The sequence below is a fragment of the Peromyscus californicus genome, unplaced genomic scaffold (assembly GCF_007827085.1).
Source record: "Peromyscus californicus insignis strain IS unplaced genomic scaffold, ASM782708v3 Scaffold_2__1_contigs__length_46816999, whole genome shotgun sequence".
Taxonomy (NCBI): domain Eukaryota; kingdom Metazoa; phylum Chordata; class Mammalia; order Rodentia; family Cricetidae; genus Peromyscus; species Peromyscus californicus.
The window spans coordinates 25,527,437-25,547,915 of NW_026294540.1; the positions used below are offsets into that span (position 1 = coordinate 25,527,437).

A 20,479-nucleotide genomic window follows, 5' to 3' on the forward strand; every position below is an offset into this window, starting at 1 on the left:
CGCGCGCTCGGAGGGGGGCGACGGTCGCGGTGACGTGCCGCGGCGGCGGCGGCGGCGGCGGGTGGACGGAGGCGCGTGAGGCGCGTGATATCCCGCGTCTTGGGAGCAGTGTCCCAGGCCCAAGCCACTCCCCGCCGCCGCCATGTCGGGCCGTTCGGTCCGGGCCGAGACCCGTAGCCGGGCCAAAGATGACATCAAGAAGGTGATGGCGGCCATCGAGAAAGTGCGGAAATGGTGAGGGGCGGGAGCGGAGGGGGTGCCGACGTGGGGTTGCGGGAAACCCGGCGCGGAGGATCGCCAGACGAGTACAGGCAGAGTGGGAACCAAGAGGCCGGCCCTTGGGGGGGAGGGGGCCGGAGCAAAAAAGCGAAAGGAGGGCGCGCAGCGTCTGCGTGAAGTCAGAGTCCGCCCCGCAATAGCCAATCAGAAGGACTGTCAGCCCGTGGCCCCTCCCACTGGCTTTCATTTGTTTGTTTCCGGCCGCTGTAGCTGGGCGGGACCTGGCGCTGCACTTCCTGCGGGTTACAGGACCTCGCGGAAGGGCCGTCTGGCCGCTCCCGGTTCGTCTTCCGCTCCTGCGCATCACAACTGCCCGGTGATGTCCGTTGTTGCCAAGTCTTATGTGGGATGAGTGGTTGAAATTGAGTGAGAGTTTGTAAACACATGACTGTCGGAACAGAAATGCCTGATAACCGTAGATCAGCGGCCCTCAGCCAGTGCATTTTCGATACCTGAGCTCTCAGCGCCCAGGCGGCTGTGCCTGCAGATGTTTAGTGCCAATCCAGATGGAGCGAACAGTCTAGATCAGAATCCCATTGCATTGAACCGTTCTGAACCAACTCTTGGAGCCTATTCCCCCTTACTTAATGATTAGTAGTTTCATTACTGTTCTGTTTTTTACACTAGAACTTAACTCACAGAGATCTACCTGCCTGCCCCTGCCTCCCAAGTGCTGTAACTAACAGCATAGTGGCGATTCTTGATTTTTGTTTTTTCAACACAGGGTTTCTTTGTGTAACAGCCCTGGCTCTCCTGGAATTCACCCTGTAGAACAGCTGGCCTGGAACTCAGAGAGATCTGCCTGCCTCTGCTTCCCGAATGCTGGAACTAAAAGCGCCACCACCATCCGGCAAGATTTTTTTTTTTTTAATCCACATCTCATGGCATTCCTCTGCCTCCTATGTAATTCCTGATCTCCCCCTTTTATTTTTTAGGGTTTTTTTTTTTTTTTAGTGGTAAGGAAATGAATGAAGCAGGCTACCTCTGTGCCCAATTAACTTCTAGCTGTGTTGAAAAGTCTGGGCTGAAGTGATGGGCTATTGGTTTGGAGTATATACTTGAGAAGACACAGGCATATAATTAAAATTTTTCTTTTTTTTTTAATTTTTTAAGTTTGGATGCTGGAGAAATGTCTCAATGGTTAAAAGTTCCTGGCTGCTCTTGCAGAGGTCTTGTTCAATTCCCAGCTCCACATGGCAGCTCATAACCAGCTGTAACTCGTTTTATGGGATCCCACAACCTCTTCAGCATCTGTGGGCACAGCATGTGCATGACACACAGACACACATACATATAAAACACCCACACACATAAAAATAATAAAATAGGGGGCTGGAGAGATAGCTCAGTGGTTAAGAGCACTGACTGCTCTTCCAGAGGACCTGGGTTCAAGTCCCAGCACCCACATGGCAGCTCACAACTGTCTGTAACTCAAGATCTGACATTCTCACACAGTCATACATGCAGCAAAACACCAATGCAAATAAAATAAAAATAAATAAATTATATAAAAAAATAATAAAATATTCAAAAAAATTTTTTAAAGTATTGGTTCCTCAGAGCCCCATTTTGAGATTCAAGATCAGGTCCCCTCATAGACTTTTCCTTAATTGTGTTAGGTTGAACTTCGAGACATTTCACATTTAAACCCACCCTTGTTCTCCCAGTTCTGGGGATAGAGCCCACAGCCTTGTTCATGCTAGGTGGTTTCTCTACCACTGAACTATATACACCCCAGTCTGGTGTTTGACTTTTGTTTTTTTTAACTCAGAAATACTGAGCTAAATGCAGGAAAACACTCCTGCCCTTCCCCAGCTACTCTAGGAAAATCACTTACTTGAGTCTAGGTGCTTTAGACCTAAACGACATAGTGAAATACCTCTCTTTTTTTAAAAAAAAAGTTTAATCACTCCGGAGGCAAAGACTGGATGACCTCTGTAAGTTTGTGGCCATTCTGGTATACATAGCAAGTTCTAGGCCAGTCAGGACTACTTAGTGAGACCCTGTCTATCTCAAAGACAGAGAGAGACATTAGGACGGGAGCGATGACTCAGTGGGTATTGCAAGACAAGCAGGCCTGGAATTCAGCTCCCCAGTGCCCAGGCAACAAGCAGGGAAAGTGCTGTGGCTTCTGCTTGTAATCAGGTACTCAGAAAGGGGAGACTGCGGATCTCAGAGCAAGCTGAGATAGACCGGCCAGAGTTGCTGAGCTCTGGGTTCAGCAAAAGATCCTGGCTTCTTTATTTAAAAGTTCCTTATTTTATGTATGAGTGTTTTGCCTGCATGTGCACCAGGTCTGCACCTGATGCTTGAATAGGCCAGAAGAGGGCATTGGATCCCCTAGAAGGAGAGTTCCGGACACCTGTGAGCCACCATGTGGGTGCTGGAATCTAACCTGTGTCCTCTGCAAGAACAAGTGCTCTTAACTGCCAAGCCATCTGTAGCTCCCCAGGTCCTGACTTAATATGAATGGAGAATGATCAAGGAAGATAATATGACATCTATTCTGGGTACCCACACAGGCAAAACATAGATGCAAATACTAAAATTGGAACCATATGGAGAAGATTAACATGGCCCTTGCTCAAGGATGACATGGAAATTCATGAAGAATTCAATACTTAGAAAAGTTCAAGGACTGGGGGTAGAGCTCAGTGGTAGAGCCCTTGCCTACCATCAGTCCCCAGCACTGCAGAAACAAAAAAGAAAAAAGCTTGAAATGGGCCTGATATCATAGGCATGTGATCCCAGCTACTTGGGAAACTGAGGCAGGAGGATCACAAATTTAAGACCTGTCTAGGCAATTTACGAGTTCCTATCCCCCCTCCTCTCTCTCTCTCTCTCTCTCTCTCTCTCTCTCTCTCTCTCTCTCTCTCTCACACACACACACACACACACACACACACACACACACACACACACACACAAAACAAATAAACAGAAAAGAAGCATTTTTGAATGACTAGGGATGTTGCTTGATGGTAGAGCACTTGCCTAGTATGTGCAAGACCTTGGATTCCATCCCTAGTTCTCACATCCCCTGCTCCAAGCAGGAGTAATGCTGAAAGCTGATTGGTTAGCCTGGTTCAGTTGAGCCTAGAGACTGGTGAGGCCTTAATTTAACTTAGGGTGACCTTGCTTTGCTAGAATGGTGGTAATTCTGCTATTTCTACCTTACCAGGACAGAGAAGAGTGTTGGGGGAGGGGATTGGTTTTGCTCCTGTGCTGGGGATGGAGCTCATAGCCTTGGCCATGCTAAACTGGTGCCGCCCACTATGTTGTATTCCCGGTTCAGAGACACAAGGGTAGCTACAAAGCTTTGAACTTCAAGATTAAAATCTGCGAATTTCTTCAGTGTGGGTTTTGGCTGTGAATAGTTTTGATTACCCAGCATGCAAATGCTGCTTGTTCTTTTCCCGTGATTGTTCCCCCTTTAGAGGGATCTTAAGTGGAAGATAAACACAACAAGTCCGGAGAGCTTAGAAATCATCTCTACGGTCCTCATTGACCCCCCCCCCCCCCCCCCCCCCCCCCCCCCCCGGGGATCATAATCAGGATCTGTGAATGCTAAGGGAGCCCTCTAAGACTGAGCCACACTCACTGCCTATCAAAGCCTCCCTCTACCCCCAATTTGTGGCAGTCCTCCTGCCGTAGCCTCCCACATGCTAAGATTAAAAGCATGCACCACCACTGCTGCTTCACTTTATTTACATCCTGTTATACAATCCTATCTTTAGGTGTAATTTGATAAGAGAAGTATAGAAGGCATTCCAGGGACTGGAGAGATGGCTCAGCAGTTAAGAGCACTGGCTGCTGTTCCAGAAGACCTGGGTTCAATTCCCAGCACCCACATGGCAGCTAACAACTGTCTGTAACTCCAGTTCCAGGGGCTCTGACACCTTCACACCAATGCACATAAAATAAAGTTTAAAAGAAAGGCATTCCAGATCAAAGTGCTGAGAAGCAGAACAAGAACCACAAATGTGCTTTCTTCTAATTCATGTTCCTCTTCCAGGGAGAAGAAATGGGTGACTGTGGGTGACACCTCCCTGAGGATATTCAAGTGGGTGCCTGTGACAGACAGCAAAGAGGTAAGTGAGGGGACCAGCATCAGACGGTGGCATATTCTTTCTCTCCAGGAACTGAGTTGAAAATGCCCCAGGCTCTCTCGTCATGGTCTGTGCGAGACCTTCCTTTGTTCATAACTCCTTTGGTCTCTCTGTAGCCAGACTGTAGTCTAAGCCCCGTTCCTGTGTTTGTTTGCACAGTTTGTTGTTGTTTTCCATTATGGGTGTTCTGCCTGCATGTATACAAGTGCACCACCATATCTGTGCCTGATTCCCAGGAAGGTCAAAAGAGGGCATCAGATGCCTTGGAACTGGAGTCATGGATGGCTGTGAGTCACTAAGTAAGTCCTGGAAATAAAACCCATATCCTCTGCAAGAGCAGTGAACATTCTTTAACTGCTGAGCCATCTCTCCAGCTCCTCCACATGTTCAAACTATTTATTATTTATTTATTTATTTATTTATTTATTTATTTATTTATTTATTTATTTATTTGGTTTTTCGAGACAGGGTTTCTCTGTGTAGCTTTGCTATTATTTATTTTTATCTTATGTGTTTGTGTGTTTTGCCTGCATAGCACATATGTGCAGTGCCTGCAGAGCCCAGAAAAGGGTGTCATATCCCATGGAGCTGGGATTACAGACAGTTGTGAAATACCATATGGGTGCTAGGACTCAAACTTGAGTCCTCTGGAAAAGTATCAAATGTGCCTAGCCACTGAGCCGTCACTCTGGTCCCATATTTTGGTTTTTAGACTAGATCTCTCTGTGTAGCTCAGTTTGGACTGAAAAAGGGTTATGTAGCCCAGACTGGTTTTGAACTCACCATCCTCCCCCTTCCCTTCCTGAGTGTTGTGATTCCCGCTGACACCCAGCTGTCAGTCTAGTTTTGTGGACACAGTATGGTTTCCTTGCTGTCAGTGACTGTTTCTGAGTTAACAGGAGCAGTTAGTTACTTTAAAATTCACTGGCTCACAGAACCCAAACAATATTTATTATCAGACCATTGAAGAAAATTAGCAGCCAGATGTGGTGGCATACACTTTTATTCTCAGCACTTGAGAGACAGACACAGGAAGAGTGCATGATGTTCAGGGCCAGCCACAGCCACATTTACAAGACCCTGTCCTAAAAATAAAGAGGTAGTTGCCTCCTGCTGTGATCTGGTTAGCTCTCCCTGCAGTGTATAGATGGTATGCTTACACATCTGATTGTGCTACATGCTTGTCTGAGTCATTGCCCTGGGTTCATTTGGGCGTCCATGTGTTCATGAAAAATGCCTTGTTTATATGTAGATTCTCTGCAAAACCTATGTCTAGGGATGGGGTGTATTATTCAGAGGTAGAACATTTGCAGAGTGTGCAAGGCCTTGGGTTCCATTCTCAGCTTTGGGGAAATACATACAGCATGGACTATGAGCCCCTTCCCCTTTCTGGTTTTTCTCTTAGCCTTCATTCTGAAGGCTCCACATGTATGCATCACTATAGATAGAGCTCTTGCTTTTGAGTCTCAAATTGTTTTCCCATTTCCATTGACCACAGTTAGTCACACAATTTTCAGGGTGATAAAATACTCATATTGTCTATAGTCTTTTTCTTTTTTCTTTTTTTAAAGATTTATTTATTTATTATGTATACAGTGCTCTGCCTGCATGAATCCCTGCAGGCCAGAAGAGGGCACCAGATCTCATTACAGATGGTTGTGAGCCACCATGTGGTTGCTGGGAATTGAACTCAGGACCTCTGGAAGAGCAGCCAGTGCTCTTAACCACTGAGCCATCTCTCCAGCCCTATAGTCTTATTCTAACATTCAAATATAAAACTCAAGATGAACATGTTAATGTACATCTGTGATCCTTGCACTTAGGAGGTGGAGGCAGGAGGATCAGGAATTCAGAGCCAGATTCAGCTGCAGTAATTAGTTCAAGGTCAGCCTAGGCTACATGAAACTTTGTCTCAGAAAACCATATATACTAGTTGAGATGGCTAGTAGTTAAGGGTACTTACTACCCTACCAGAGGACCAGAGTTCTGATACAAGAACTCACATCAGGCAACGTACAAATGCCTGTAACTCCAGCGCCAAGAGACTTGATTCCTCTTGTATAATATTAGAGGGACCAACCTTAATATTATACATCCCAGAGGCTCAGGAGAGAGAACTACTAACGGCAAGGACTATTTTTGGGAAATAGAATCTCAGCACACCGAGCTCTATAGTTCACTTGCTTTAATTCCTCTGACATAACATCCTATTTACACAGCTTCAGTTCTGTTCTCATTCCTAGCTCCTTTCTTGTCTGATTTCTCTATATTTATCTATTACTCCCTCTAAGTTCTATCTTAATTCTCTCGTCTTAATTCTGCCTCATCTAGGTCCTTTTCATCTCGTTCCTACCCAGCTAGTACTTCCCCATCTGACTCTTCCTCATCTTCCATCTCGTCCACACTTTCTCTCTGGTCAAAATCCTCCTTATCCCTCTCCATTCTCTGTCTCTCTGTTCTTTCAGTCCCCCCTAAGTCTCCCAGGAATCCAGTTATAAACCTAAGCAATAGCAATCCCCTGGTCGAGCCAGTTCACCAGGCTTGAATTCTACGGGGTCATAAAGACAGGTAAGAATTTTCCTCAGGCAGTGACCACCAGGCTTTCTTTAACAATCCAAAATGGGAGTGATAAAAGTGGAGGTCAACTGAGTGCTAATGACTGGTTAGTATATCATAAAGGGGATCTACGTGCTCAGTCTACATTCCTAGAAGTGGTTAGGTAAGAAGTTAGGGGTCTATTAGTAAGATTGTGTAAGAAAGGAGGGTCTCACCCTAAATTGCACAAGAAATAAAGCTATCTGCCTGACCTAGGAGACAGGTGTTGTTTCATTTGGCCTTGGATGCTTGATAGGCAGTTTAGATAAATACACTGTTAGGAGTTCTTGGAAGCACACAAGAAAATCATTTTAGGAACCAGCAATATATATACAAAAGCTAAAATATCACCAAGACTCCTTAAGCCATGGCTTGACCTTTGGAGAAGTCCTTGACTTTTCCAAGTAGTAGCTTTTGTGATAGTAGCTGAATTCCATTATGTTTTCCTGCAGCTTGCAGCAGATTCCCTCTTCTGGCCCCCATAAATGGGCTAATACATACAGACACACACATAAATAAAAAGTAAAATAGATCTAGGCTGGGTGATAGTGGCACATGCCTTTAATCTCAGCACTTAGGAGACAGGGGCAGGTGGATCTCTGAGTTTGAGGCCAGCCTGGTCTACAGAGTAAGTTCCAGGATAGCCAGGGCTACACAGAGAAATCCTGTCTCGGAAAAATAAAAACAGGTAAAATAAATATTTTAAAGAAAAACGTATAGAGTGCTGAGATTTGCTGCATATGCCTGGCAGCCTTATTTCAATACTTGGAACCTATGTAAAGGTGGAGGGAGAGAGCCGACTCCACAGAAGTGTCCTTTAACTTCCACATACATGCCATGGCATGTGTCATCCCATCTTATATTTATAAAAATATAAGGCGAGGGCTGGAGAGATGGCTCAGTGGTTAAGAGCACTTGTTGCTCTTGTGGAGGACCTGGGTTCCATTTCCAGCACCCACATGGTGGCTCACAGGCTGCCTGTAACTCCACTTCCAGGGATCCAGTGCCAGGCATGCACACGGTGCACAGCCATACACACAGGCAAAGCACTCATGCACATAAACAAACCTTTTAGAAGGACACGGAGAACGCTTGGGGTGTAGCTCTGTGGTCAGTCTCCCCTAATGCTTGAGGCTCTATTCCTTCTCTAGCACTGAAAAAAAGTCTATGTCTATGTATAGAAACATACTTGAAACAGAACTCTGCAGTCTAATAAATACGGGTCTGTGTCCTTGTAGTATACCTCTAGGTACAGCTGGGTGGGTGGTGCACACCTGTAATCCCAGCACTTACTGGGATTAGGAATTCTATGCCAGACTCTGCTGCAGAGTGAGTCCCTGTCTCAAGTGAATAAATGGAAACACTGTGGTCCAAGCATAGAGCATCCTTGACTCTAAGGACCCTGTGCCACTCTTCTCTAGGAGTGACCACTCCCTTGTCTATTTCTTACTATCACTCTGATCATTTTTAGGGATTTTGAACTTTATACAAATGAGTCATAGGGCTGGAGAGATGGCTCAGCAGTTTTGAGCCCTGGATGCTGTTCCGGAGGACCTGAGTTCAGTTCCCAGTACCCACATGGTGGCTCACAACCCTCTATAATTCCAGTTCCAGGAGATCTGATACCCTGTTCTGGCCTCTGCTGACACCAGATACACATGTGGTGCACAGACATACACAGGCAGTGTACCCATACACAGAAAATAAAAATTCAAAAACCAACCATAAAGTGTCTATTTTTATGTATGATTTTTCTTTATTGTTGTTTTTCATTTCTTTCTTGTTTTGCCTAGCACTATAATTATGATATAGTTCATATCACAATTCCTGTTGTCTTTGGTCCTGTTTTTCCTTTTCCTTGTAGTATTGAACTTACTTTCTTTTCTCTCTTTTTCTATTCTTTGTTTACAGTTTTTCTTGATGAGGGTGAGGGGTGAGACAATGTCTTTCTATGTAGTTGTATATTCTGGAATTTGCTGTGTAGATCAGGCTGACCCTGAACTCACAGAGATCTGCTGCCTCTGTCTCCTCAGTGCTGGGATCAAAGTTGTGCGCCATTATGCCTGACTATGTTTTGTTTTATTGATAGAGGATTTCTGTCTGAGTTGTAGGCTGACCCTTTGATATCCGGTCTGTATCTCCAGAGTACTGGAATTGCAGGCATACTCCATCAGGCCTGATCGTTATTACTCCCTCCTTCCACATGGGTGTAGTGTGCATGTATGTCAGGCCTGATCCTCCTTCCACATGGGTGTAGTGTGCATGTATGTTTACACATGAGGGGCCAGGAGTTGATAACAGGTGTCTCTCTGTTACTCTCCACCTGGTTTACTGAGGAGGCTCTCTGAATTAAACCCAGCTAGTGTAGCTGGCCAGATGGCCTCAGGGATCCTGTTCCCACCCCCCTAGCACTAGGGTAGCAGGAAGGGCTGCCTCTTCTGCCCAGCTTTCCTGTGGGAGCCGGGGATCTAAACTCCCTCACGGTTACACAGCAAGCCTGCTGTCCACCGAACCATCTCCCCATCTCTCTCTCTTAATGTCCTGTATGTAGATGTCTGGCTTCTGGCTTGTGTGTCACAGAACAGTGCCCCCAGAGCACTTGTGTTCAGTGTGGAGATCAAGAAGCATTCCCAGCATTCCAGACGATGGATCCCCAATGTATATTTTGGCCTGTAGTAACTAATGCTGAACTGTATTCCAGAGTGGCGACACCAGTTTCGTTTCCACCAGGACCACACTGCAGTGGAAATGTGGCTGCATACCAGGCTGGGTGCGGCCTCGCCAGCCCTAAGCATGTACTCACTGGTGACGCTCCTCTGGAGCAGAAGCCCTGTCAGTGCCTCCTCACCAGCTTTCTGCATGTCCTTTAGGGAAGGGAAGCCTGTGCAGGTCTTCTGCCCGTCTTTCCCTGTGTGCACAGAGTCCTTTTCTTGTTTTCTTTTTTGAGGCAGGGTTTCAGGCTGGCCCAAACCCACAGAGTACACTGGGAATAGTGTGAGTCTTTTGAAAATTCAAAGCCCACTCCAACTGACACACCTTCTCTGTATTAAGAGTTTTCATTGATGTGATAAAGACCATGACCATAAGCAGCCCGGGGAAGAAAGGTTTATTCTAGCTTACAGCTCTGGGGTCAGTCAGTCATTCTCAAGTCATAGTCATCAGAGGAAGTCAGGGCAGGAACTCAAGTGAGACTCTGGAGGCAGGAACTGAAGCAGAGGCTGTGAAGGAATGCTGCTTTCTGCCTGGCCCACCAGCCTGCTTTCTCCTAGTACCCAGGACCACCAGCCTAGGGTTGCCCCATCATCAAGCAAGGCAATGCACCACAGGCCAATTTGATGGAGACACTTTCTCCATTGAGGTCCCCTCTTCCCCAGTGACTCTGGCTTGTGTCAGGTTGACCTAAAAACTACCTAGCACTTCCTCCAGCAAGGCCACATCTAATCCTTCCCACAACTTGGTACTTCCACCAACTAGGGACCAAGTATTCTCATTGAAACCACCACACACACGGAGTTCCAGCCATGGGCTACATAATGAGACTCAGAAACAAAACCCAGAAAACCAAAACTGGAACCAACATCGACATCAACCAAACCTCACCTGCTAGTTTGCTGTGCCTCTCACTCATTTGTGGGGTCTTTGTAGCCTTCCCACGGGAGGTGATTTTTTTGCTCCTGAAACCTGGATAAAGAGCTATTCTGTCATTTTTATCAGTCTTTGGTTTGGTTGCTTTTTGCTATTACTTCCTTTTCATTTATTTGCTCTTAGTCTTTTTCTAGTTTGTTGAATTGACTGTTTGCTCCTGTGGGGCAATTTTGTTTGTTTAGTTATTTTATTTTGTGTGTATGGGTGTTCTGACTGCATGTATGCCTGTGCACCATGTACATGCCTGGTGCCAGCAGAGGTGAGAAGAGGCCAGCAGATAGATCCCCTAGAAGTGGAGTTACAGATGGTTGTGAGCTGCCGTGTTGGTGCTGAACCCAGGTCCTGTGGGAGAGAAGCCAGTGAGTGTTCTTACCTGCTCTTCCATCTCTCCAGCCCCTGGTTTTTTTTTGTTTGTTTGTTTGTTTGTTTGTTTTGTGAGATAGTCCATGTAGCCTAGGCTGGCCTCATACTTGCTATATACACATATACACCCAAGGACAACCTTGAACTTCTGGTCCTCCGGCCTCCCAGGTGCTGGGATTACAGTCATGCACCATCATGCCTGACTTCACGCAGTGCTGGGGATGGAGCCCGGGCACACAAATGCTAGGCAAGCACTCTGCCACTGAACTCTCAGCGCGCGCGCGCGCGCGTGTGTGTGTGTGTGTGTGTGTGTGTGTGTGTGTGTGTGTGTGTGTGTGTGTGCGCGCGTGCGTGCGTGCGCGCCACCTGCATGCCTCTACCCCTGGCTTTTAGGTGGGTACTGGGGCTATGGACCGAGCTCCTCATGTCTCCCTGGCTAACACAACGGGACTGAGCCATTTCCGCAGCCTCCAGCAGTTTTTTTAAAGGTGGATTTTCTTCGTTGTGTTTTTTAAAAATTGATTTGGTTTCTTTGTTGCCTAGTACAGCTGTCTCACAAATGTTGGCATACGTGATTGTCAACATGTCTCTGACAGAGTTGTCGTTACAAGTTTTTCTTAAGCTCTTCTCTGATTTTCTCTTTAACTCTGAGGCTTATTTACTGGGAGAGTTTTGAGATTTTTTTTTTTTTTTTTTTTTTTTTTTTTGGTTTTTCGAGACAGGGTTTCTCTGTGCAGCTTTGCGCCTTTCCTGGGACTCACTTGGTAGCCCAGGCTGGCCTCGAACTCACAGAGATCCGCCTGGCTCTGCCTCCCGAGTGCTGGGATTAAAGGCGTGCGCCACCACCGCCCGGCGAGATTTTTTTTTTTTTTATAGTGCACTGGCTCCATGGTGAGTGCTTGAGTTCTTAGCGTGCATGAGATCCTGGGTTCAATCCCCACTGCTGCAAGAGTGCAAAAACTAGTACAAGACATAGACATCCCAAAATACTAATACTATGGTTACACTTTTTGACCTAAAATGAATAGGGCTCTTTTGTTTCTTTTTTTTCAATATTATTGAGAAAAAGTGAAGTTATTCTGGTCTTGTTCTTTGTAGTAATAAACATATTTGTAACTAGCTTAATGGTAAATATCCCATAGCTGGGGAGTGTTTGGGTAAATCATGGCATATAGGATATTGTGTAACTACTGAAAAGTGTATTTATATAGGTAAGTGGTGAAGTGTTCACAATTACATTAAATCTAGTTCTGCATGGGCAGACAGGGTGGCTTAATGGTAACGGCCCTTGCCACCAAGCCTGGTGGCTCAGGTTCAATTCCCGGGAAGGGGAGAACTGACTCCCACAAGCTGTCCTCTGACCAACACACAAGTTCACATATATACACACACAAAATAAACAGTTAACTGTCATTTAAATCAGTTAAAGAATAGTTCTAACACCTTTAATCCCAGCACTCGGGAGGCAGAGCCAGGGAACCTCTTGAGTTCGAGGCGAGCCTGGTCTATAGAGAGAGTTCCAGGACAGCCAGGGCTACACAGAGAAACCCCCGGAAAAAAAAAAAAAAAAAGAAAGAAAGGAAAAAAAAAAAGCGGTAGGCCTGTATATGAAAATGAAGGTGAAGGAAAAATAAATATTGGTGATTTATGTGTAGGGCTCGACTCGAGGCTTACCAACCACTGCTTTGTATCGCTAGGGCAGCTGCAGTGACTAGGTATGAAAAAATAAATATCGGTGATTTATGTGTAGGGCTAGACTCGAGGCTTACCAACCACTGCTTTGTATCGCTAGGGCAGCTGCAGTGACTAGGTATGAAAAGCATGAGTTGGTGTGTCTGAGACTACAGATTTCAGCCTTGCCTTTTGGTATGCCCTCTGCTGAGGGGCCAGTCCTCATGCCTCCCCTGTGGCCCCTTAGGAACAGCCTCATTCTGTGTGAGGGAAGTGCTGTTACCGGGAGAGCAGAGATGAGGCGATCATTCTGAGAGGATGCTAGCGATTACAGTGGAGCCAGTAGGCGCTTTTCCCTGGCCCTGCCCTGCCCTGCCCTGCCCCGCCTTGCCCTGCCCTGCCCTGCCCTGTCCTGCCCTGCCCTGCTACATCTGTATTGTTTCCTTTTCCCTAAACTAGAGGTCAAAAAAAAAAAAAAAAAGTCAGAGTCCAGCACTCGGGAGGCAGAGGCAGGAGGATCTCTGTGAGGCTGAGGCCAGCCTGGGCTACAGAGCGAGTTCTAGGACAGCCAGGGCTGTTACACAGAGAAAGCCTGTCTCGAAAAACAAAAAAAGCCAAGGGTGTTTCTCAAATGCCCCTGTTTTTTCGTCACTCCTCCACACAGGGAAGGGCTGGTTGAGCGCTGTGGTCAGGGTAGAAGAGAGCCATGGGGCTGTAGAAGAGGCTGAGTTCCCTGACCCCCTGTTGCCCAGCTGCTCTGCTTTGGAGTTCCCTTTGTCATGCTCCACCTCCTGCGTTCCCAGTTTCCTGCTACTTCCGGTCAGACCTCTGGGGACTTTTAGAGAGCGAGTGTCCTTGTCTGTCCGTGTGTCTGTCCCCCTTCCCCCCCCCCCCCCCCCCCCCCCGTGAGTCTCCTGCTTAGCTCTGTCATATTCCTCTTTTTTTTTTTTTTCTTTTATAGAAAGAAAAGTCAAAATCGAACAGTTCAGCAACCCGGGAAGCTAATGGCTTTCCCTCTGATGCCTCAGCCAATTCCTCTCTCCTTCTTGAATTCCAGGGTGAGTTGATTCCATATGTCTTCCTTGCAGAAAATGGAAAACTTGGGGGCTAGAGAGCTAGTTTAGGGGTCTCACTTGTTGGTCTTGCAAGGTCACAGGTTCAATTCTCAGCACCCACATGGTAGCTCACAACCATCCATAAAGGCACTTCCAGGGGGTCTGATGCCCTCTGAGTTGCACAGGCACCAGGCACACGTGTGGTACGCATACACACACACAGGCAAAATGTTCACACACAAAATAAAAATACATCTAAAAAATAATTAGAAAACTTGAGTGAAGTCACAAGAATTAGAACATACCTGGAGCCATGTGTGGTGGTGCACTCTAGAGGCAGAGGCAGGTAGATCTGAGTTCAAGGCCAGCCTGGTCTGTTATAGAGTGACTCCCAATACAGTCAGGATTACACAAAGAAACCCTGTCTCGGAAAACTAAAAACTGGGTTGGAGCAATGGTTCAGTGGCAAAGAGTATGAACTGCTCTTGCAGAGGACATGAGTTCAGTTCCCAGCACCCACATCAGGCAGCTTACAACTAGCTGCCTGTAACTCCAGCCCCAGGGAGTGTGACCTCTTCTAGTCCCCCTGGGCGCTTGTACACACACACATACACACACACACTGAAAAATAAAAACATACATAGGGGAAAAAAAGGACATGGCGCCTGCCTGGGCTGGCAGTATGGCTCAGCAGCGCTGCCCAGCATGTTCAAGGCCCCGGGATCCCTCCCCAGCACTGTGAGGTCTTCTCTCTGGAAAACTACCACCTAGCATTCAAGTCCTGTGCTTTCGCTTGGATTTCAGTTCCGAGAGCCTTTCCTTTAATCCTGATGATAACCCTGCAAGGTAGATGCTACTGTTCTCATTGTCCAGGGTTGGGAGGTGAGGCTTGGAGCAGAGGCTGGCTATCTACAGTTCTGTAACCAGTGGGTGTTACCCCTGGCTGTCCTGGAACTCACTCTGTAGACTAGGCTGGTGTCTAACTCAGAGATCCACCTGCCTTTTCCTCCTAGGTGCTGGGAGCGAAGGCGTGTGCCACCACTGCCCGCTAGAAGCTCTCTCTTTTTTAGGGTGTCTGTTTTATCATGCTGCTTCAGAGTGGGCCACTCCCAGTCAAGGCTGCTGCCTCCGGAGACAGCCTGCCTGCGTGACCCCTGCTCCGGCACCACGGCCTTCTAGTACGGTGGTTTTCAGCCGACGGGCCTTGGCCCCTCTGGGGTAGAATGACCGTTTCACTGGGGTCTCCTCAGCCCGTCCGAAAGCAAAGCCACTTACACTACAGTTCCTAACAGCAGCCAAGCCACAGTTAGGAAGGAGCAACAAGATAATTTATGGTTGGGGTCAGCGCAGCATGCGGAACTGTTTTAAGGGTCACAGCATTAGGAAGGTCGAGAACCACTCTTGCCTTTCCCGCCTACACAGCATCTTACTGACAAGGTAATTCATGTCGTTCCTCGTTTTCGCCCTCTGTCAGCCCGTGATACAAGCACACGGCTGTTGTCACCCACTTAAAGAACCTGACATTCCCAGAGCCACCTGCGCCAGTGACAAAACTTCGCCCTTCCTTGTTCCCTGAAGCAGTGCTTGGGGTTGAATGTGCAGCCTCATGAGTGCCAGGCAGGCTTCTGTCTCGGGGCTGTGTATGCAGCCCCATTTTCATTTTCATTTTGAGATAGCATCTCAGTAAGTTTCCCAGGCTGGCCTTGAACTTGAAACCCTCTGCCTCAGCCTCCCAAGTGGCTGATGTTATAGATAGGTCTGTGCCACCAGGCCTGGATCAGAACTTTTCGCTTTTTCACAAAAAAGGCCACTTCCGCTGTAGTGTGGAGGAGAATGGTCTGAGAGAGGAAGACTTACACTGTCTCTTGGGAACTGCATTCGAAGCTGCAGTACAGTTGCCTCTGCGGTCCTCCTTCCTCCCACCAAGGTCAGTGTCACAGAGGAAGGAGGCACAGGGACAGAGTGTCCAGGAGACAGGAAGCCGCAGCCTGCTGGTCATCACCTCATCCCGTTGGTTTGTACTGCCTGGGCCTGGCACTGGGATGCTGGGGACAGGCCGCTCCAGAGACTGCCCATACAGTGTGAGAAAGGTGACCGGTGTGTGTGCATCAGAGCTCATGGGATGGGCCTTTCCACCCTGGTGAGCACAGGGGCTCCACAGAGAAAGTGATGCTGTCACGGAGTGGTGTTGCAAATGTATAGGAGCTTTCCAGGGAGTCTGGGAAGAGAAGCCATACCAGCCAGCAGCAGGAATGTCGGCAGAGATAGGGTTCATGGAGCTACACTTGGTCAGCTTCCTCCTGCTGGAGCCAGGCTACAGGTTAAAGACTGGCAGACAATGAGACCTGAGGACAAAATCGTCCTCTGTCTGCTCTAAAGAGTGCAGGGGCATGGAGCATTCTCCACCTTAGCATCCTTGCGCAGCTGGAGTGTTTGTTCACTCTGTCTGTGGTATGAGGCCATCAGGTTCAAGGCCGTCACATCAGGCTAGGCCAGTGGTAAGTCTGAACTGAGGCTTCATTCAAGGAAGGAACAAGTGCGAGTGGCCAGGACTGGGACTCTTGGAGGCGATGTTGGAGGGGGAACAGTTGAAGCCTCTGCTTTTAGTTTACTTGGTGATCTTAAACCTTTAGACAGAGCCTCGGGTTGTAATCTCTCATCCTTGGGGCGGTCATGTGGCTGAGAGCCTGAGGTGACCACCTCCAGATACCACAGCCTCCTTCAGGAATCCGGAGGGCCAGACACGTGGTGCTGCCATTCTGTGTGCCTGGGGAAGCACAGATGGTCGGTCCCCTGCCTCCCACTGTGCAGTGAGAAGCTACCAGGCCAGAGCTGTAATTGGTAGGCAATAGAAAACATGCTTATATAAGCAGAGTTCCACATTCCTGGGTTAGAAATGGTGTGCTCATAGGTTTGGGCTGCATGTACTATATATTGTCAAGTAGAAGATGCTTGGGTTGGGATTATGGCTCAGTTGGTAGAGTGCTCACTCAGTACACAGGAAACCTGGGCTCCATCCTCGGCACCACACAAAGCAGGTACATGCCCCTGAGCTCAGCACTCAAGAGGTGACAGCAGGAAGATCAGAGTTCATAGTGAGTTCAGCTACATAGTGATTGTTGCCAAGTGTGGTGAGTCATACCTGTAATAAGAACCGGGGAAGCAGAACCAGGAGGATCAATGTAATGTTGAGGCCAACCTGGTCTATGGAGTGACACCTGTCTGTAACACCAATTGCTAAACGGTCTTATTAATAAAACAAACAAACAAACAAACAAACAAACAAACAAAAAAACCCAAAAAAACAACCCAGAGCCAGATATTGGGGTGAAAGCTGAAAGATCAGAGAAGCAGAACAAGCCACAGCCAACCTCACCTTGCCATTTCCTCAGCTGATCCTGTTTCCACGAATCCTTAGACTGAAAGCCTCTGAGTCCTCACCCTGAAGGTCTCAGTTGAACTGCTGCATACATAGTTCCTGTCTCCTCACACCTTATATACTGTTCTCCAACCAGCCATGTCACTTCCTGGGATTAAAGGCCCGTGTGCTTTCCAAGCAGAGGCATGAGATCTCAAGCACTGGGATTAAAGGTGTGTGCCACCACTGCCTGACTCTGTTCCCAATGTGGCTGTGAACTCACTCTGGATCTCTGTCTCTCAAGTGATAGGATTAAGGATGTGTGTCACCACTGTGTGGCCTCTATGTCTAATCTAGTGGCTGGCTCTGTCTTCTGATCCCCAGATCAGCTTCAACTCTGCAGTTAATTCCCAGGGTACCAGGAACTCCACACAGCCTTTTTTTCTGTTTTGTTTTCAAGACAGGGTTTCTCTGTGTAACAGTCCTGGCTGTCCTGGAACTCACTTTGTAGACCAGCCTGACCTTGAACTCACTAAAGATCTACCTGCAGGGGCTGGAGAGATGGCTCAGAGGTTAAGAGCACTGACTGCTCTTCCAGAGGTCCTGAGTTCAATTCCCAGCACCCACATGGTGGCTCACAACCATCTGTAATGAGATCTGGTGCCCTCTTCTGTGTACATAAATAAATAAATCTTAAAAAAAAAAAAAAGATCTACCTGCCTCTGTCTCCCAAGTGCTGGGATTAAACCACCACCGCCCAGCTCAGGCTTCCTTTTTAGAGGCATCTGTATCAATGGTAACTATTGGCAGCCCTGGCTGAGCTGCTTGGCCGGCGTCACCCCAGCTGTTACTTTACTTTGTTTGGTTTCCAGATGAGAACAGCAACCAGAGCTCCGTGTCGGATGTCTATCAACTCAAGGTGGACAGCAGCACCAACTCAAGCCCCAGCCCCCAGCAGAGCGAGTCCCTGAGCCCTGCACACACCTCAGACTTCCGCACTGATGACTCCCAGCCACCCACACTGGGCCAGGAGATCCTGGAGGGTGAGTTGTGGGGGTGCCTCCTATACATCTTTGGCCCTTGTTAACTTCTGGTTTGTTTTTTTTTTACCCGTTACCAGTGAGCCACACAATTGAACTTGTTTGGGTGTGGATAATGTGTTTGCTGTTAGCTGTGTGCTGTTCTGGCTCCTTCCATCTGTTTACCTAATGTTGTAGCAGCCTCTCCTAGGACAGGGAGGCCTAGTAGGAATGATGATGTGTGGAATGGCAGGTGAGCTTTGCTTCCCAGTGTCTGCCACCCAGGCTGGGATGGTGGTCCTCTGTGGTCTAGTCACACCTTACCCATCTTACGTGAGGGCCGGTGGCTCCTCAGCCAGGCCTGCACATGTGCTTCCAAGGCCTCCATCCTCCTGCCGTGGCTCAGGAACTCCCCCGGGGCTAATCTCTAATCTCGCTGCTGTTGCAGAACCATCACTGCCTGCATCCGAAGTCGCAGATGAACCTCCCACCCTCACGAAGGAAGAACCGGTCCCACTAGAGACACAGGTAAGAGGGCCGTTCTAAGGAAGAGAAGAAAGAGCCGAGGAATTTGGATCGCACAGCTGTGCTGTGGGAGGGGAGAGTCTGCTGGGGAAAGAGAGTCACCAGGTTCTAAAGTAGGGTCAGGGTTTGGTCACCTGTGAGCAGGCAGAGGGTAGGCTTGAGGCTGCAGTGTGATGAATGGGCAGGGCTACTCAGAGGGATGGCTTATCATGCTCTGTCCTGCTATTTCTAGACCACTGAGGAAGAAGAGGACTCGGGTGCCCCGCCCTTGAAGCGCTTCTGTGTGGACCAACCCACAGTACCGCAGACCACGCTGGAAAGCTAGCAGCGTCCCGGCCCCTCGCCTCCCGGCCCCTGCCTCTATTTATTGCATCCTGGCCTGGCCGAGCTCTGATGCCGGGGTCCAGGCGAGCACGAGGGTCCAGAGCCTGTGTGGGAGCCCTCTGGGCTAGAAGGCTGACGGAGGGCGTGGGGTCGTCACCTCATCTTCCTGTCCCTGACACCTGTGTCTGCTTGCTCTTGAGCAGAAGAGCACTCATGTCCTTTCTGCACCCCAAGTAGGCCAGAGCATCAGGGGGTTCATTTGTCACCTCCAGAACCACTGCACGGAGCTGCTGGCGCTGCCTCGCGGAGAAAGGTGTGGAAGGCACCCAGAGAAGGGTGCTTAGATTACTTGAACTTGAAAGGAGACTGTAGAGTCCTGGACTGAGCCACAGGGCCAGGGCCCTGTGGGCTGCTGCTGGAAGAGGGGCTGATCGGTCGATGTGGAGAGCCTGGGGAGAGGCTTTCCCAGGAGGGAAGGGCTTTCTCCACCTGTGGGCAGGCGGCGACCCATGGGGGAATTGCATCCTGTCCCTGAGGCAGGCCTGCCTCTGCTGGGTGCCCCCGCTGCTCCCAGCCCTGTGCCTGCCAGAACCTTCCGCCTCCCCACACTCACTACGCGCGCACACACGCAGCTTCCGGTTTCACTGACCATTTCACGCCAGCATCCCTGCCTCCTGCTGCAGAAACCCCAGCCAGGATTGGAGGTTCTGACCACAGTACCTGCTTCAGCTCAGACTTTCTAGAAAGTTCCCTTTTCTTTGAAATCTGCATGTTTAACTGAACTTTATGATTTTATTTTTTGTCGGAAAAAAGAAAAGTTTAAGAAAAAATGGAAATGGGCAACAGCAAGTGAAGACCTATTTTAGCACTGAATAGAGTATTTTTAAAATTAAACTATTTGAAATATGTCTTGTTAGCATCTGGTTGCTTCTTTCTGCAAGGTTGTGGGAGCAGGCTTGGGGTGGGTGCCTGCTTGTGAGGTCAACATAGCTGGTCCTGTCCACTGTTTTACTCCCATGGAATGTTTTCAGGACCTTTGAAATTAGTGTGAGGGGTAAGTATAATAGCAGCCTGGAATGCTAGCGCCCAGGAGGCTGAGGCAGGAGGATCTTGAGTTTTGAGTCAGCCTGGGCTACTTAGGGTTTTCAAGGCCTGGTTAGGCTTCATGGAAAGACCCTATCTCAGGAAAAAAAAAAAAAAAAAAAATTAGGGTTGAGGAAATGGTTGGAGTGGGTAAAGCATTTACCTCGAAAGTGTGAGGACCCGAGTTCCAGCCCTGCCTACATAAGGCCAGATGCAGTGGTACTGTCCATAAAAAAATCCCTGTGTTCCTATGTGAGCTGGGAGACAAAACCAGGAGACTTCTGGGAGCTCGAGGGCCGGCTAGCCTGGACTGTACAGGTGGACAAGAAATGGTGGAAGGTGAAGACCAAACTTCAGGTGATCCTCTGACCTCCACATGAGCTCTGGCACATGCTGGCACTCACATGAACATACATATGTTATATACATACGTACATATATGTTGGAGATGGG

At 48.2% G+C, this 20,479-nt stretch overlaps 1 protein-coding gene and 1 non-coding gene across 2 annotated transcripts; both read left to right on the forward strand.

Moving 5' to 3' along the window:
- Positions 1 to 19,851, forward strand: Bcl7b (BAF chromatin remodeling complex subunit BCL7B). Its single transcript, XM_052753970.1, has 6 exons — positions 1 to 234; positions 4,295 to 4,370; positions 13,624 to 13,720; positions 17,948 to 18,118; positions 18,543 to 18,622; positions 18,852 to 19,851. The coding sequence occupies exons 1-6, from the start codon at positions 143 to 145 to the stop codon at positions 18,942 to 18,944; spliced, it is 609 nt and encodes a 202-aa protein (XP_052609930.1). The 5' UTR covers positions 1 to 142; the 3' UTR covers positions 18,945 to 19,851.
- On the forward strand, positions 2,802 to 2,904 carry LOC128121140 (U6 spliceosomal RNA). Its single transcript, XR_008222085.1, has one exon. It is a non-coding gene; the product is annotated as a U6 spliceosomal RNA (small nuclear RNA).
- Positions 19,852 to 20,479: the final 628 nt, after the last annotated feature.

Bases quoted from the DNA above. Each gene is read 5' to 3' on its own strand.
- Bcl7b (XM_052753970.1), top strand. From the start codon at position 143: ATGTCGGGCCGTTCGGTCCGGGCCGAGACCCGTAGCCGGGCCAAAGAT. The intron at 13,721-17,947 runs GTGAGTTGATTC...TTTGGTTTCCAG, and splicing joins TCTCCTTCTTGAATTCCAGG to ATGAGAACAGCAACCAGAGC. The intron at 18,623-18,851 runs GTAAGAGGGCCG...TGCTATTTCTAG, and splicing joins CGGTCCCACTAGAGACACAG to ACCACTGAGGAAGAAGAGGA.